Raw genomic sequence first — 17,461 nt, 5'->3', positions numbered from 1 at the left:
AATATCATGCGTCCCTACTCCTCTGCCTTCTCTGCTGCCTCGTAGCATTTCTAATGGCCTCACTGCATTTGAATGGAAACAACCAATCAGAGCCGAGGAGTCTCTGACGCAGCTGTCGATCACGTCGATCGCTGCTGGTGAACTGTGGTCAAACTGTCAAACTAGGCAGCGTTAATCTAATATCAAATATGAATCCAGATCCTGTTTCTGCATCGACTGTTCTTCTCCTCAAATGTTTCCAGAAACATATTTTAGAACGGTTTATGTGATATCCTACAAAAAGTCCACACAAAGCGATTTATATGATATCGAATATGCATCCCATGAATGACCTCACATCCTTAACAAGAGGGCTTTCAGTGGGAGACTCATACCAGTAAGATGTACCACTGAGCGCCACAGGAAATCATTCCTGCCTGTGGCCATCAAACTGTACAACTCCTCCCTCTGAGTGGCCCTGAGACTTTTTCACACACTGCAATAATCTAATTTAACTTATAACCCCATTCACCCTGACTGTATACTGTATATTCTGTTTGTGTAAATAATCTTGTTCAGTTTACTATATATATACGTACGTATGTATATATATATATATATATATATATTTATTTATTTACGTTTATGTTCGTTAATAATTCCTGTTTATTTAACTATATATTTGTTAATACTATTGTTTAAATTTCTTATATTTTCACGTATCTTTCCTCTCTTGCAAGGAGCACCTGTAACATAAATAATTTCCCCTCGGGGATCAATAAAGTATTTCTGATTCTGATTAACGTAACGTTATGGAGGTTGGTAAGGGTGAAGGGAAGAATTTGATACAGCATAATATCAAAATATTTTTGTGTGACAATATCGTATCATCACACAGTGCCAAGTATTGATTTTTTATAGTATAAATTATTAATATTACAAATTAATCTTTTGGTAGCCTACTAGAGTAATGCTTTTCAGTCCACTAGAAACATTTTGCAGCTTATCTTATTAGATAAAGCAGATGTTTTGATTCTGAGTCAAAATTTGCAGCTGAAAAAAGGAAATAAATCACAATATATTTTATCACAATACTCAGCATATCGCAACATGTTTAAAATAGCAGTAATATTGTATCATGACGTAAGTATAGTGATTATATAAGATTCACCATTCCTGTGATGGTTTCCACCCCTAGAGGTTATGTTTAGGAGAGTAAAGGTGCTGTGGTTAAGTTTAGGAAAAGAAACATGATGAAATGAGTCAAAGTTCACACAGCTCCGAACACACACCTCCGTGGATTGTAATGTTTGTGATGGAAGGGTTTTTCTCCCCAGACGTTTTTGTAAATAAACGCCGTGATTCAGTCTATTACACATAATGATAAACAGACCTGAGACCTTTGGTGATCAAATGGGACTAAACCGGACATGGACCTGATCCCATACACGTCCTGGGTCTGGTTTTAGGTCTAAGGGTCCGGGTAGATCCTTGAAGAATTCTAGTTCAGAGTGCATGGAGAAATTAAAATTCGCCTGAGAGAAAACTTGCAATGCTTTTAGTGTCATATAGAATCAGAGGTAGTGGTGCACTCAGCCCCCTGTGGCCAAAATCAGTATTACAACAACACATGGTTTGAAAGATGATCCTTAAACAGCAACAAAAAAAATCACCTAGCTAAACTTTTTTTTTTTTTTTACAAAAACAAATAAAACAAAGTAACTTAGGAAAATGATACCAGCAAAACTTTTTTTCCACCTGTTCCACAGATGAATAAAATTAATGAATTTAGAAACAAATCCAAACCTTTGCTCACCTGTTGTTAGGTCATAAACACAGGAGAGAAAACCACTTTTGGCCTCTCAGGGCTTCCGTACAACCATTCATCTACAGAAGTGTAATACCTGATGTGTTGGTGTTACCTGATTCAGTCGAGCTCCCTACATGTGAGGGTAATGTGTGCAGGCTCTGTGGCAGCAGGTGCAGAACATGCTCTCTAACATGCTGAGGTTAATTTATCAGGAGCTGTTGACTCTGCAGGTTCAGTCACACAGTTACCGTACACAGCTTGTAATGGAGAAAGGCTACTGCAGGTGCACACTCCATGATATAGGTCAGCCTGAGGGAGGAGGAGAGTGTGGAGATGTCAGGGCAGTGGTGTGTGTGCAAGCAGGAGTCAGAGTGTGGATGAGAGTGGATTCATTTCATGTAGACCTCCATAACAATGTTCAGCCTGTGTGTCCGTGTGTTCAGTGTGAGGCCACTTTGGTGGAGTGTTTCCATGTTATCTTACTTCCTTCTTCTCCTCCTCCTCCTCCTCCACGTCTCAGAGGTAAATGTTTGTCATGCCATTTGTCAGACACTGAGATAAAATCTCACATTAGCTTTATTGACCACCGTGGAAATGCAGGGGTTGCCAACTACAGATATAACCCTCATCACACATCAGTGAATCTCATGTATCTGACGTGAGGCAGACACGACTGCTGACCGTTGGTTCTGCCTTACGTCAGCATGAAAAAAATCTTAATGAGCAACACACTCTGTGATGAAAGGGTTGTGATAAAAAAAGATTCTTAATCTTGAGGTTAACCACTGAGCACCTTCAACATTCACAACATGAAGATGAAAACATTTAGATTGTAGATACTGCACTTTGCCTTTGCAGTAGTGTTTTAGTGTTTGAGGTCATCCAAAGGCAAAGTGCAGTATCTGCACCTTAGGGGTCAAAGGTCACATCAGTGGTCGTGGTTTTCATCTATAAAAAATTCTAAGAAGGCACAACATGAATGTATAAATCTACCCAACATGTTTGGCTGGTGTAGAAACTTTAAAGGCATTTTTCTTATAGAGATAGTGCACCCAAAAATGAAAATTCAGCCATTATCTACTCACCCATATGCCGACGGAGGCCCTGGTGAAGTTTTAGAGTCCTCACATCACTTGCGGAGATCAGCGGGGGGAGCGGCTAGCACACCTAATGGAGGCTGACGGTGCCCCAGACTAACGTCCAAGAACACAAAATTGAAACCACAAAATATCTCCATACTGCTCGTCCGTAGTGATCCAAGTGTCCTGAAGCCCCGACATAAAATGTTGTTTCGAAAAACGTCATATGAACTCTGTTTTTAGCCTCACTGTAGCCTGTAGCTCTGACTGCTTCTCTGTGTTCCGCGCTCACGTGTGTGCGCTTGCGCAAAACCAGTGAAAGCATGAGCTTTGCTCACCCGTGTTTACATCACGTGACACGTGCACCACAGGGAGGGACAACAGTAACCACAGAGCTAAAAGATAATTTGCACTACGGTCTTCTAGCAAAGGACAGCCCAACATGTCTGAAGACTTTGAAACTGAGGAGGAACAGCATTACTTTGTTGAGCCATATTTGTTTGAGCCCGAGTATACAGACGGAACTCAGGCTACTGGACGAAGCAGCCGCCACAGCTCATGAGCCTAACCCTCAGCCAGCCGCAGAATACCGGAGTCGAGCACTGGAAACCTGGTGGTGTAGTTGTTTCAAATGCAAAGCAATGCCAACGGATGAGGAAGGTCTTTGCTGCTCAGACTGGGAATTGGCGATGCCTGCATTTAAGAATCTGGACATCAGTACTGACGAGACTAGCAGTCAGAGCTACAGGCTACAGTGAAGCTAAAAACAGAGTTCATATGACGTTTTTCCAAACAACTTTTTATGTCGGGGCTTCAGGACACTTGGATCACTATGGATGAGCATGTTGGCACTCCCCCCGCCGATCTCAGCCGATAATCGCTGAATTTTCATTTTTGGGTGCACTATTCCTTTAAGATCGGCGTTTGAATCCCGGTCAGGGCAGGTAACACATATCCAGTCTGGACCCTTCGGTAAGGTCCTTAATGCCCCTACTTCAGGATGAGTGAAACTGCAAAGACAATAGTCATACAGCTTGGGCGTCACCCACTTCAGTAAGGTCCGCGTCAGATGTTGGGGAACCATGGCAACCTGATGAGAACTGGGCTACTGGAACAAACGTAAATGGATGAGAGCAGAGAATATGGAAATGTTAGAATGCTGCTATACTAGTAACCCTAGTAACAGAGAGAGGGACTACATGCAGAGGATATGGAACATATGGATGCTTCACAACCCAACATCTAGACTGACAAATAAACAACTCCTAGCCCAGTGTGGCCCAATACATGAGCAGAGCACTGCTGTTAATCCTGGTGAGGTGGATCACTGAGTCGATGTCTTGCTCACTCCTGACGTACAGCTCGATGTCATCCATGTAGAGGAGGTGCCTGATGGTTGCTCCACTTCAGAACGGGTATCCACTCCTGGAGATGATCTGACAGAGGGGCTTCAGGCCTATGCAGAACAGGAGCGGGGACAGTTCCTCTCCTTGGTTTATGCCACACTTGATGATAACTTGTGCAGTTGTCTTCGAGTTTGTCTCCAGAGTCGTTTTGCTCAGCCCCATGGAGTCCTTGATGAAGGCTCTTGGTGTCTTGTTGATGTTGGACATTTCCAAGCATTCCAGTGTCCATGTGTGTGGCACTGAGTCGTAGGCTTTCTTGTAGTCGATCCAGGTGGTGCATAGGTTGGTCCGCCTGGTGTTGCAGTGTTTGGTACCTGCCCTGTCGACCAGTAGCTGGTGCTTGGCTCCCCTGGTAATACTACCTATTCCTTTCCGGGCCTTGCTCAGGTATTGGGCCATGTGCCTGTTCATCTTAGCCGCTATGATGCCTGACTGGAACTTCCATGTTGTGCAGAGGCAGGTTATTGGCCGGTAGTTGGATGGGTCTGCGCCCTTCTGGGAATCCTTCATGATCAGGAATGTCTGTCCTTGGGTCATCCACTCTGGATGGGTCCCATCCATCAGCAGCTGGTTCATCTGTGCCCCCAGGCCTTCATGGAGTGCAGTTAGTGTCTTTAGCCAGTAGGTGTGGATCATGTCAGGGCCCGGTGCTGTCCAGCTCTTCATACCTGATACTCCTCCCCACACTTTCCTGTAGGTCTGAGAGTTGACTAACCTCTCTCCATGTCTTGATCTTGGCCTCCAGCCTCCTTCTCCATGGGGGGTAATGCCCTCTGTGACTCATGGTGCTCATCGTGTGGCTAAGCATCTCCAGGATCACTGTTGCTGTGGTGATTGGTCTCAGTTATGCTGTAGTAGGGATAGTAAGTAGTACTGCATTCACATCATCTAGCAGATTTTCAGAAGGTACTTTGTCACCTTGGTAATGGCTTCAGGGGTGCCGGGTTTCCAGCTTGTCCATGATTTTCAATCTCAGGTCATTTGCCCTTGTTGTACGGGAATCTGTGTCGTAAGGGCTTGTTGGGGCTTGGTACCCAATCTCTGAGTGTGGGGATGGCTGTGATGTCATCTGGCAACGTTTGGAGCTAGTGTGAGCTACTTTCATTGGAGAGTTGGCAACACTGTGCAAACATTAACAGCCATGCATGAGCTATTCTGTCTTTAAGATATGAGGACCTGTTGATTTCCTTCTAGTCTGAGTGGGCGGAAGTTTGCTGCAGAGATCAGCCTCTCATTGGGCGGAACGAGCCACCCGTTGAAGTCCTGCCCTACCACCTCCGGTTGTGTAGCAGTTTTCAACCGTTTTCAACACGTCCTTTACTAAATTTTGTGGTGTTTGATCTTGCGGGGATGTAGCCATTTTTCTGCCATGGTTTGCGTCCTGTAGGCGATATTTTTGTGGGCGTGTTACACCAAAACTTGTTTCCCCCCGGCAATATTTTTGCAAGCGCGCCATTGCTGTGGCACCGCCCAGAATGATTGTGATTGGTTGAAAGAAGTACAAGCAGCCGGGACATTTTTTTCTCCAATCTCAAAGTGACAGTCGGCCCAGCCAGACCTTTCTTTTCTTGAGAAAGGTCTGGTGAGCGAGACTTATTTCCTTCCATCAGGAGGGGGCGCTAATTTAAGACGCTTCAGAACAGTCCTGTGGGTCGTATTAGAGGGGAGGAACAAACAGCCCGTGTGGTCGTTTGGGACGGAGGACTTGTTAATTCTTTATCAGAGGTGGATTTAGTCATTTTGGGGCCCAAGGCGAAGACAGACATGGGGCCCTCCACGTCCTTTTATTGATCCTTTCATTGTTGTGATGCTAAAATGAGAAGATAACACAAAAAACAACAACAGGTTAATTATACAGATACATACATTTTAACAGAATATACACATATTATTTTTTACCAGCAGGCTCTCTGATAGAATATTTAGGATGGGTCAAATACAGAGAATTGAGTTCACTAGATAAGTTGTACTTTCATGACTGTATATGTGACAGAGATGATTTACCTTTACACAGCTCAAATATGGGCAGCAGCAGCAAGCACGTTCAGCCAGTACATGCTGTCCTCTATGTTGTGATGCTGAAATGAGAAGATAACACACAAAACAACAACAGGTCAATTATACAGATACATTTTAACAGAATACACATGTATTATTTTTTACCTTTTGTCCCTTTCTCTTCTTGTCCCTTGTTCTCATTGTTTCCCTCTCCCTTTTTTCTTCTTCTGTCCCTTTTTTTCGTTGTCTTCCTCTCCTTTTCTCTACTTTTTTCCCTTTTCCTCAACCTTAAACATCTAAAGCAGTAAATTATAACACACATTACAGCAATATTAATACAAAGCTATAATACTGACAGGGATCATTTTAATGCAGAGTGAGTAGTTGTTAATAATTTACTTACATACTTTGTAATATTTTGAATGCATAACGTAAAGGAATAATTATCAATAAAAAAAAATGTACCCCTTGGACAGTTTTGATAACGTAACTCACTGGTTGTTCATCTCGATCTCCACATGACGGACCCTCATGAACGGATGTCGATGTCGTTGCTACTGGTTGATTGTTGCTGGTGGTGACGGTGAAAAAACTAGTGACTTTTGTCAATTTTGTAACAAATTTTCTACTCTCCTCCTTCTTTCTCCTTTTCTCAGCTCCGCTTGGGTAGCTTCTTTTCATTTCTCTAAACTTCATCGTTGTCGTTTTCGTCTTTTCTCCTCTTCTCTTCTCCGCGCCAAGCCATTTGTTTTGCTGCTGTCTTCCTGAATCCTTTCGGCACATGCGCAGTAAGATGGACTAGTCCAATGTAGTGGGGATTGAAGCGAGGGGCCTGAGACACACATAATACAATGAGCATTCTGCTGGCATTTTAGCTAAAGGATTTTAATCAAAAAAATAAATAATGTGCGCAAATAAGACAAAACTCTATTAACCATAAATGTATGAGGATTTTTATGGGGCCCTCAGAAACTTGGGGCCCCAGGCAACCGCCTAGTTTTGCCTAATGGTAAGTCCGCTGCTGTTCTTTATGTAGCTGATTGTTTCTCTTGTGTGTCGCAGTGTGGGACAGTAGTGTCTATTAACACTTAACTAAACTACTGTTTTTTTAGTTTGCATGCGGACATTTAAATTGTGGCCACATTTTCAGTGTAAACACATAACATGCTCACACACACTCACAGTGTGGATGAGTTTACTGTAGTTTAGGTTAATAAAATGGATTGAGACTTAAAAGTAGAATCAGGACTAAAGGTAAACGTTAGATTTACTGGGGGCGGGTTTAAATGATAATCTCAGACGGATGTAGGCCAGGCAAGTGTTAATATTAGAGTAGCATGTAGGTCTGTCTATGTGTGTGTTTGGGACTGGTGTGTGAAGCAGTGGCCCTCCTGGAGTGTTGACTGATCTCTCAGTGACTGAGCGGAGAGCGGAGATGAGACACCTAGGAGCAGAGAGATGACAGGGACTTTGATAATTGGACTGAGAACATCAGGGATTTTCAGCAGATGAAAGCGGGATGAGCGCTGCAGATGAATGTCCGTTTGGTTTATAGCAGCTAAATTCAGATAGATGTTGCTCTCAGCGGAGTGTTATTGATTTAAAGGGAATTTATGCTGTGCTGGTAACTCAGCGCAGTTCAGTTCTCTGTGTGTCACTGACTGTGGACGAGAAACCAGCTTCAGACAGAATTTCTATGTGGTATTGTCACCACTTTGGACAGTTTCGATCGATATCTGTAAACATGTGCAAGGTTTGAGCCAAGGTTTGAAATCTACGCAACAACTCATCTGATGTGTCGACAAGGAAATGTTGAGCTGGTTTCAGGGAAGAGGAAAGAGTTACAGAAAGTTTCCCTCCAAACAACAGTTATTTACCGTGTCTATACCAGAACACGTCCATAAAACCTTCACTCTGGATGTTGTTCCAGTGGCTCGGCTCTTTTAATGTCATACAAACAACAGTTACAGACGAGCCGTCGTTGGCAGTGAGAATCTTGGATCTCAGGCTCCTTCTAACAGAGCTCATTAAATATGTATCAAAGAAAATCATGAAAGTAAAAAACAAAACAAAATGAGAATCTGAGACATAAAATAGAGACGCATGTATTTGCTTCTGGATTCAATCATTGTTTAAAGTTTCCCTGTGGAGATTTTGACCTCTGCTAACGCTGCAGAGCGGCTCCTGATGAATCATGCACACAAATGACACGATGCACAGTCACACCAGTGAAGTCACACTGTTCCACTAATGCACCGAGAAATGCAGCGGCGTGCCAGGAAAGACAGGAAAGAAGCAGGCTGCAAGCCAGAATGCAATAATGCAGGATTTAAAATAAAAAACGGGGCGCCCTCTCGCTCACTGAGTGGAGTGTGCACCCCTTGTAGGCCTGAGCAGCAGCTCAGGTTTGATCCCAACCTGTGGCCCTTTGCTGCACGCCATCCTCATTCTCTCTCCTCCATTTCCTGTCACTCTCCAGCTGTCCTGTAATAAAGGCAAAAGCCCTAAAAAAAAAAAAAAACCTTTAAAAAGAAACGACTTTGTGGATGTTTCATGTGGCAGGAAACACACTGTGAAGAAACAGAAGAAAACTTTATTAGATTATCAGATTGATTCCACATATTACAATAATTTAATGAAGAAATAAACCAGTGCACGACTGTTTATTAGAGAAAAAATATTATTGAATAATCTGTTACTGAGTCTGACAAGGAACTTAGTTTCTTCAAATAATTTTATTTGTTTGTATTGTTCTTGCAGATAAATGTTCTCTGTTGCCATCAGGGCGCCGTTATTTTCTACCTGCAGCTGTGGTCGTCCAGTAATCAGTAGACCCGCATGTCCCAGTATCCTCGGCAAGATACTGAACCCCGAATTGCTCCAATGGCTGCTCTGTTGATGTGTGGGAGCGTGTGAATGATTACTGAATAGCAGGTGGCACCTTGTACGTTAGCCTCGGCCACCAGTGTGTGAATGTGTGTGCGAATGATTATGTTAATACAACACTGCCTTTTTAGTTTCATATGGGACACAAACTGTGATCTCCTGGGTGAAAGTCCGAAGTTTGTTTGACCCGTGTACTTTTCCTCCCTCCCACCATGCGCAGACTTTCACAGTGTTTTTACCACGTCATTTGCTCTCAGTGTCAAGAGTTGCCACGAATGGGTTTACGTTGGAGTTTGCTGAAAGCCCAGTGCGTCTCATAAAGATGCTGAGGCGTGCCTTTGGCGTCGACTTTACACGCTGAGGGGCGTGACACAGAGTTGGTGTTTGATGATCTGGGAATGAAAACAGGCTGATGAAGCAAACAGAGCTGCTGTTTAAGAAGCTGTCGGCCATCAGAGGGCTTCAAACCACTGAACAATAAATCGTTCCTTTTAGGAGAAGCCCGCAATATTTCTAATTTACAACCAGATCTACACATGTACACACTGAGGTTAGACAACCAAAACAGTGTAGTTTCAGGGAAAAGCGTGGTTAAAATAAAATAAAAAATTAAAACATGAACTGCAGATCTGTGACGGGATGTGAACTCCAGGTGAAAGTAAAAGTATACACTAAACAAACATCTAGCTCGTTAATCAGCAGATGTGACGAGGATACATGTATGTAAAGTTTATGACATGCTGGATTCACCCTGAAAACTATTTACATCCAAAAACTGCAGTTGAACCTGCTGAGAGGAAACTGTTTGATACTGTCAGCATACATTTTTAACATCATATCTTTTATCAGTGATGTGAACTCTGTTCTTCCTCAAAAACTTCACAAGACAAAAACCATTTGAAATAATAAAAATCTCAACTCTCCGACGTGCCTCAAGATGACTTGATTAAAGTGATTTATTAACCACGTTACTCCGTCAGTCCCTGAGCGTGCTTTTGTTCTTCACTCTCGTCTGATTGCAGCTGTAATTAAGTGTAGTCAGTCCTACTTGTTTTTGTTGCGCGTCTGTTTTTAGATTATTTTCAGGGCATTTTATGCCTTAATGTGAGAGTGAGAGTGGCAGTGATAGTGATAGTGGTAGAGCTGCAGCAGTACACCAGTTTTAAGGTACACTGTGATATAAAGTTGACAGTTATCATACCGTGTTTATTTGCTCATTTATGATACTGAAAAAAAATCTGTAACTGGACGCAGAATCTCTCCTTTGATTGAGTTATTTTCTTTTTGCACAAACTTCCATTAACAACATGTTTTCAAGTTTCAACTGTAGTTATAAAATGTTCAACCAACAATAACTCCTCTGTTTTCAGTCCTTTAAGGCTCATTCTGACTGCTATCAGGTCGACCCCAATTCTGCTTTCTTGATCATGACTAATTTGTGTTAATAAAGTTAAACCAAGGAACCAAACCATCGAAACATCTGAACTCGGCTGAGCCACGTATTTGACAGGATGTCCTCATTAACCGAGCGTGTCCCAGTGACCTCGGATAAACTCCAACACGCTCGCAGGCGTTTGTGGTCAGCTGGCAGAGACTGAAAATATGTCACGCTCAGCTGAAACCTGCGCACATGAACAGCATGGAAACACAGCTATAGATCTTTGGGACTCTGTATTTATTTATTTATTTATTTATCTGGGCTCAGCTCTGTTACTGGGGCTTGATGTCGACCTGATGGGCGCTGCACACTTGGTATGCTTTAAGTAGCACACTCACACCTGGAAGCTTGATGTGTGTAGTTTGTGAGAGGGTTATGACCCTGACGGCCCGCTGACCTGATAACATGCTCCTCCAGTCCATGGAGGATCAGGTCATTAATGTGATCAAAGTGATTCAGTTAATAGGGATGAAATTCTTCACTGATGCTCCTTTACTCATTTTACTGAATAGAGGTTGAACACTGTACTGTAACTCACTACAACCTCTGTTAGCTGTTAGTTTGCAGCTGCTAACAGCTAACGGTCGATGTTAACTCGCTCCTCTGCTGCCGCATTTAACCAATGACTGTATACAGGGGCGTAAATATAGACAGTGCAGACAGTGTGGTTGCCCTGGGCCAGCAATGTGTTGCCTTAGAAAAGGTGGGAGGTGCGTGTCGATGGTGAGTGTACTGCGTCCCAGAGAAGATCTCTGTTTGTACCAAACATGTTTTCTAATGTTCCCTGGGAGGTCAGGGCACGACAGCGTGGAGCTCTGCTTTTTAACCTGCGAAAAACTGATCTGACGCAGCAGATGGACCAATGCCGTCTGAAAAATGTCATCTGATTTGATGTCAGGTTGATGGCGGTCAACAAGGCGAACATCAGCTGACACCCATGTTCAGACGATAAATCCATGCATCCACTTTGACTCCAGGTTTTAAGAAGAAAAGGCACCCACTTTATTTATTTCCTGGCTCTGATGATGTCAGTGAGGAAAGAGGAATAACAACAACGGGCTGATAAATCGCCACACGACCTCTCTGAATTGAAAACTGGATGATTAATATCGGAATTGATCCCCATGTGTTTTTTTATTGCAGAGGTCAGTTGTTTAAACTCGGCCTCTCTCGGGAAAGTCTGATGATTTTCCTTTTTGGACCCACACACGTTATTTATTAACAAAGTTTTTTTTAAGTCCTTAATTCACCAACTTTTTAATAAGGCTGCTCTCCTCTCCTGTCTCTGCACATTTGGCTGGCTTTGTGAATATTAGATTAATAGCAATTTACAGGCGGCAGGTTGGAAGCAGGCAGCTTTAATTAGCACAGTTTATATGTTGAAGGTCCTGATCAATGGGACGGCGTGCAGAAGGTTCAGCGTGTGTGCGGCTTGTTTCACAGCACGCTTACAGCGCAGAGTAAGGTTAGACATCCCGCTAATGCTGAGCTGTCTTTTTAGCAGGTCTGACCATGTCCTCTGTTGATTGGACAAGCGTAGACATCATGTCTCTCTGCGGGGACGCCATCAGTGATGATCGTCCCTCTCCTCCATTATACATGGGCTTGTTTGCTGCATCTCTGCCCTCAGATTTAATGCAGTCGTGGGCTTATAATGAATTTAAAGATGAACTCGAGCAGGAGCTGTTTCCCTGGAGCTGAGCTGCAGGAGGGGTGATGGTGAAAACTAGCTGTCAGTCAAAGACATTCCTAAAACTCCAAACACTGTGCGCGCAGTCACAGGCCAGCTCATGAAGAATACAAGAAGCACAGACAGTGAAGGAAGGCTGGAGCTTTAGTGTTGGAGAAACCTCGACACACTGCAGCCAAAGAAAACACATTTAAATAAAGAAAACATCTTCAACACTTTACATTTATTTATTTAGCAGACTGACAGGTGTAGAGTCATTTTCATATCTATAAAATATGAGCCGGTGTGCTGCGGGATTGTCAGCACCATCATCAGGAGAAAATGTTGCTGCTGTTTCTGCAAACCAGAAATATGTCACATTTTTAGGTTTCATACGTCACAGTGACATCATGTTATCAGCTGGAGGTGCAGCTGCCTCTCCCCCACAGGGCTGTAGGCTCCATAGGAGTGTTAAAATGTGTTTGTCTTGTTGTGTTATTGGGAGCCAGAATAGAAGGAGTCATGGCTCAAAACCAGCCGCCACTGCCCGTCAACAAAAACAAAGACAACTATGGTTAAATGTGATAAGACCAAAGGACTGGATGGAGGCCATCATCAAAAATGTTCACATGTGCAGCGCACACTTCATATCAGGTTAGGGAAAAAGTATTTCCTGTTGTAGGGATGAATAAGGTTATGTGTATTAAGGGTTATCATGTCCACCTCATCAGAAACTGGGGAGGGATTAAGAGGAAGATTGGATTTCTCTGCAACGCTAACTTTTTAGCACATTAGCTAACGTTAGCTTCCATAGCAAAACAAACAAGTGTGGTCCTCCTTTGTAAGATTGGCTTCCTGTGACATCATCCATCCACTGAGTGAGAGCATACGGGTCGGCCAGTCTGGTCCCGTTGGTCAGTGTTTACTTATTCAAGTAACACTGGCGGTCCCGGAGAGTGAGTGACCTGACATGGTGCGTTGGTAAATTCAGTCTGACGCTCTACACTAAAATGAGAGCCCTGTTGGTGGAAGAAACGCAGCGTTATATTTCTACATGAATGAACCAACGGTTAAGTTAATCACACATTCACTCCGCTCGGCGCTCTGCTGCTCCGTCTCCACAGACAGAGTGTCCAGAGTGCGCTCTGCCACTCTGAGAGTGCGCTGCTCTGGATAACCCAACGCTACATTCAGACAGCGCTCCCAATTTATGAATTTACAATATACAATTTAATAAATAACATCAATTTTGTTTCTATGGTGCAGTGCATGATGGGATATGTGGCTTGTACACTTCTTTTCATGTTGCATTGTGGGATACTTTGAGTCCACTATATAGGGTGTAATAATTGTGTAAAGTGTGTTGTATTTTCTTCACCCCCCCATTTGTCCAGTTACTTAATTAATAGTAAGAAAATGTCTAGAAATGACTGCAAAAGTAAATTTCTCATCACTTTAAAATAAAAAAAATGTCAAGAAAATTTTGATTTTTCTTAAGATATTAATCCTTTGGTTGGAGTGGTCATGTCATGTCAAGAGGTGGTTTACATAATAAGTCAAAGTTGATCCATGAAAGCAGGTAAACTGAGGTACAGTAAAAAATGTGATGTGTGTGTTGTCCACAGTCGTACTGTGGTGTGTGAGCCTCTCCATTGTCCTCAGTGTCTCTGTGTGTGTCCACTGTGTCCAGGGTGACGACTGCTCCATCAGCTGTCCTGCAGGCCTCTACGGGATCAACTGCACCTCCTCCTGCTCCTGCCACAACGAGATCTCCTGCTCGCACATCGAAGGCTCCTGTTTCTGCAGAGAAGGTTCTGTTCAGTGGTCCTGCGTCACACTGTCACACATCATTCATTCATTAATCTGAAATCTTGAACTCAGATCAGGTTTCCCTGACAGAAACAAAAACACAGTCGATCATAGATTTTGTGGAGGGAGTACATTTACTGAAGTTAAAGTAGCAATAAACGATGTAGGAATACTCCATTACATGCAGTCAGAACCATAAATAAAACCATGGGAGGAGTTCAGAGATAAAATGTGTCTTTGGTGGAATTTGACAAGGAGCCACTCACTCTGCTTTTTGTGTGATTTCATGTATCAGGAGACTGCAGAGTAATCTGTAACTATATCTGTCCAACACAATCAGTGGAATAAAAACAGGTCTATGCCTGTCTGACAGGCAGCAGAGGAGGTCAGCACTGTGATGCAGTGGTTAGTGCTGTCATCTCACAGCATGAATGTTCTCCCCGTGTCAGCATGGGTTTTTTTCTGGCTTCCTCCCACAGTCCACAGACATGCAGATTCATTTTTGACTTTAAGTTACCCGTAGGCATGAATGTGAGTGTGAACGGTAGCTGTTATTGTCTGGCGACCTGTCCAGGGTGTGCACTGTCTCTCGCCCGGTGTCAGCCAGGATTCGGATCCAGCCCTTTTCCCCCAGCGACCCTGTGTGGTTACACATGATGGATATCGTGGAGTAGAAAGAATAAAGTGACAGGAAGTGAGAACTCTCCAGTAAAGTACGAAAACCTCAAATTTAAGTACACAACTAACATACCTACAATGCCCTTTTCAGGCCCGTCTTCAGGTGTTCAGAAGTTTTTTAAAAGTGATATTTTTCCCATCTGTTTTAGAAAATAATTCTGTCCACACAACCTTTGTTTTACAAAATATCTCTGTAAACCCTAGAACGTACAACGACCCCAAACACTCGACGATGTTATTTGTTCTATGTAGTCTGTATTCACCTCATCACACAGAGACTCCCTGCAGGTCTCGTCACGTTAATTCCTGTTCATTTAAGGGACGGAAGAGTTTACTCAACGATACGAGTGATGCCTTGAACGAGCTGAAGTTTTCCCTCCGATCGTCACTGATAACAGCCCCACTGTGGGAACTGTCCCTCCATCTGATGGTCGGACCTGTCCTGATCCAAAACTGTTGTTGTTGGTGGATGTTGAGGTGGATGAGGTCGTCCATGAAGTAGTGCAGCAACATTAAGTTTAAGTGTAAAACACTGATTAGACCAAACAGTGCCAACAAAACAAATCAATATTCCGCTGTTATTGAATACTGATTAATGTGTCTGGTGCTCGTTATAGAAAGCAATAATGAACATGTGCAAAGTGACATCACATCATCATTTTTAAATGCTGTGTTTTATACGTCCACACAGATGAACAGTAACATAAGTTTTGACAAATCTGCACCCTAGAAGACATTTATTAAAAATCCCTGTTTTAGTGACCGAAAAGCTTTTTCTTTATTGTAGTAGCACGCTAGGCTAACTGACTGGCTAACATCGCTATCAGAATAATTAAAAACAGACAGTACGTTCTGTGAACAGTATGACACAAGCTAGCTGTGGAAAGTGAAGTAACTGCAGGCTGAACACATGCTGTGACCATGGGGCGGGAGGTGAAGCTAACATCAGGGTAAGATGGGGGACGATCACTCGGGGCTGTTTGCCCCAGTAATGGGACCTGATGTCTCTTTACAAGAGTTTCATATTTGTGCTAGCACAACAAACTGGGCTACTCCACCAGTTTATTCCTCCCAACAGTGTGCTGGTTTATGCACCATTATCCTGCACACACTGAACTCATGTCCAAATATTTTTTAAATTTACAGTAAATTGACTTTGTTCTTAAGGAGGGCGTCTCCTCCCATCTTACTCTTCTGTTAAGTAAACAGGAAGTAAACAGACAGGCAGTTTGCAGAACAGATGTTCATGACACATCCTGATGAGAGAGGACCATTCAAAGCAAGGTGTCTCTTTTCACTGCGCTGCTTTCTTTCTGCTCCTGTATGTCAAGTGTTTCTTCACACTCGTCTCGGCCTCTTCAGTCCTTCAGTTTGTTTTGCTCTTTAACTCACACATTAACGCATCAGATCCTCAAACGGGGATTATTGATTAATTTTTCACTATAAAATCTCCAAAAAAAAAAAGCACAGAAATGCGTTTTATTTTTACAGTTTTGTGTTTCAGACCTGTCAGTCACAGTAACTGTGGTGCTTTGCAAACTGCAGCCATCTTTGCTCTCAGTCCCACAAACACGTCTGAGCTGCAGAGCTGCCTGAAAAACATCTTTTAAGATATGGAATATTTCATCATTTTAACCTTCATAACTCTTTGTTCATCTTTCTTATTCTCTACTTAAAAGCTCAGACGAGCAGTAGATGAATCCTTTAGTCGTAGACCAAAAAAACGACCTGCAAATAAGATAATATTTTCGAGCAAAGATGCCACATGTACCTCAGGTTTGGCTCTATACTGTGAGTGTGAGGACTTCCTGCTTTGTACTTTGGGGGTTTTAACTCTTGTTCAGACATAAACAGTTTGTCTGGCCTCAGGAAATTATGATTTTCTGACTTTTTTTGTTTTTAGACCAAATTAATCATCAACTAGGTGAGAAAATCATGGTGAATCAATAGTTGCCGCCCTGCTTAAAAGTTTTTATGAGTAACTGTGAGATCATTTTTTTAATAACTGAATTTTTAGCAGTTTTAATTTTTTTATTAGACTTCTGTCATTGAAGCATTTTAATTTCCGTCTCTTCTCTAAACTCACCTGAGAAACTTCCTGACCATCCAGAAATGTAAAAGTGCCCACCTTAACGATCTCCACGACTTTTCCATGTTCCATATTTTGTTCCCCACTTCACTTCCTTAATATCCCTCAATATCAGCATCCTTAAATATTTATGCACCACTGAGGCTGGAGGGGAACACATGGGTAATTAAAGTGGAGAGACATCTGAGGCAGAGCGCAGAGCTCGGGCCAGGGGCCTGAGAGCTTTGGCTGGAACAAGTGGGTGTCTGTCTTCACCCTCTGAACCTTCATTTCCTTTTTCTTTCACAGCAACTGACGAGAAAACTCAGTGAGGAAAAGTTCAGCCTGATTAGAAAGAGTTATTATCAAACATGTGTCGAGCAAACATCTGATTAACTGTACAGCTCAGTGTGTCATTAGTTATATTATTACTCTGATATTTACTACGTCTTCTTCCTGAAGAGGCAGAAGGAGTCGTGGGGTCGAGCTGGGCGGCATATCAAAAGAATATTTGACAAATGTTTGTGTTGAAGAAAGGAATCAGGAGGCTCATGACTTCAACACCGTTTTTATACCTCCACGTGGAACTGGAGCAAATTATGATAAATGATATTAAAATAGAAAGAGTGTATGAGAACAGA

At 42.7% G+C, this 17,461-nt stretch overlaps 1 protein-coding gene across 1 annotated transcript in view; it reads left to right on the top strand.

Annotated features, from left to right (window-relative positions):
- Positions 1 to 17,461, top strand: part of LOC125880807 (multiple epidermal growth factor-like domains protein 11) — a 213,203-nt gene that overhangs the window by 150,212 nt on the left and 45,530 nt on the right. The window contains exon 12 of the mRNA XM_049563551.1: positions 13,956 to 14,076. Within this exon, the coding sequence (XP_049419508.1) occupies positions 13,956 to 14,076 (121 nt within the window). The remainder of the gene's footprint in view (positions 1 to 13,955; positions 14,077 to 17,461) is intronic.

Source organism: Epinephelus fuscoguttatus, linkage group LG2 (assembly GCF_011397635.1).
Source record: "Epinephelus fuscoguttatus linkage group LG2, E.fuscoguttatus.final_Chr_v1".
Classification (NCBI taxonomy): domain Eukaryota; kingdom Metazoa; phylum Chordata; class Actinopteri; order Perciformes; family Serranidae; genus Epinephelus; species Epinephelus fuscoguttatus.
Note: the sequence above shows the minus strand (reverse complement) of the source record. Positions and strands in the feature narration are given on the sequence as shown.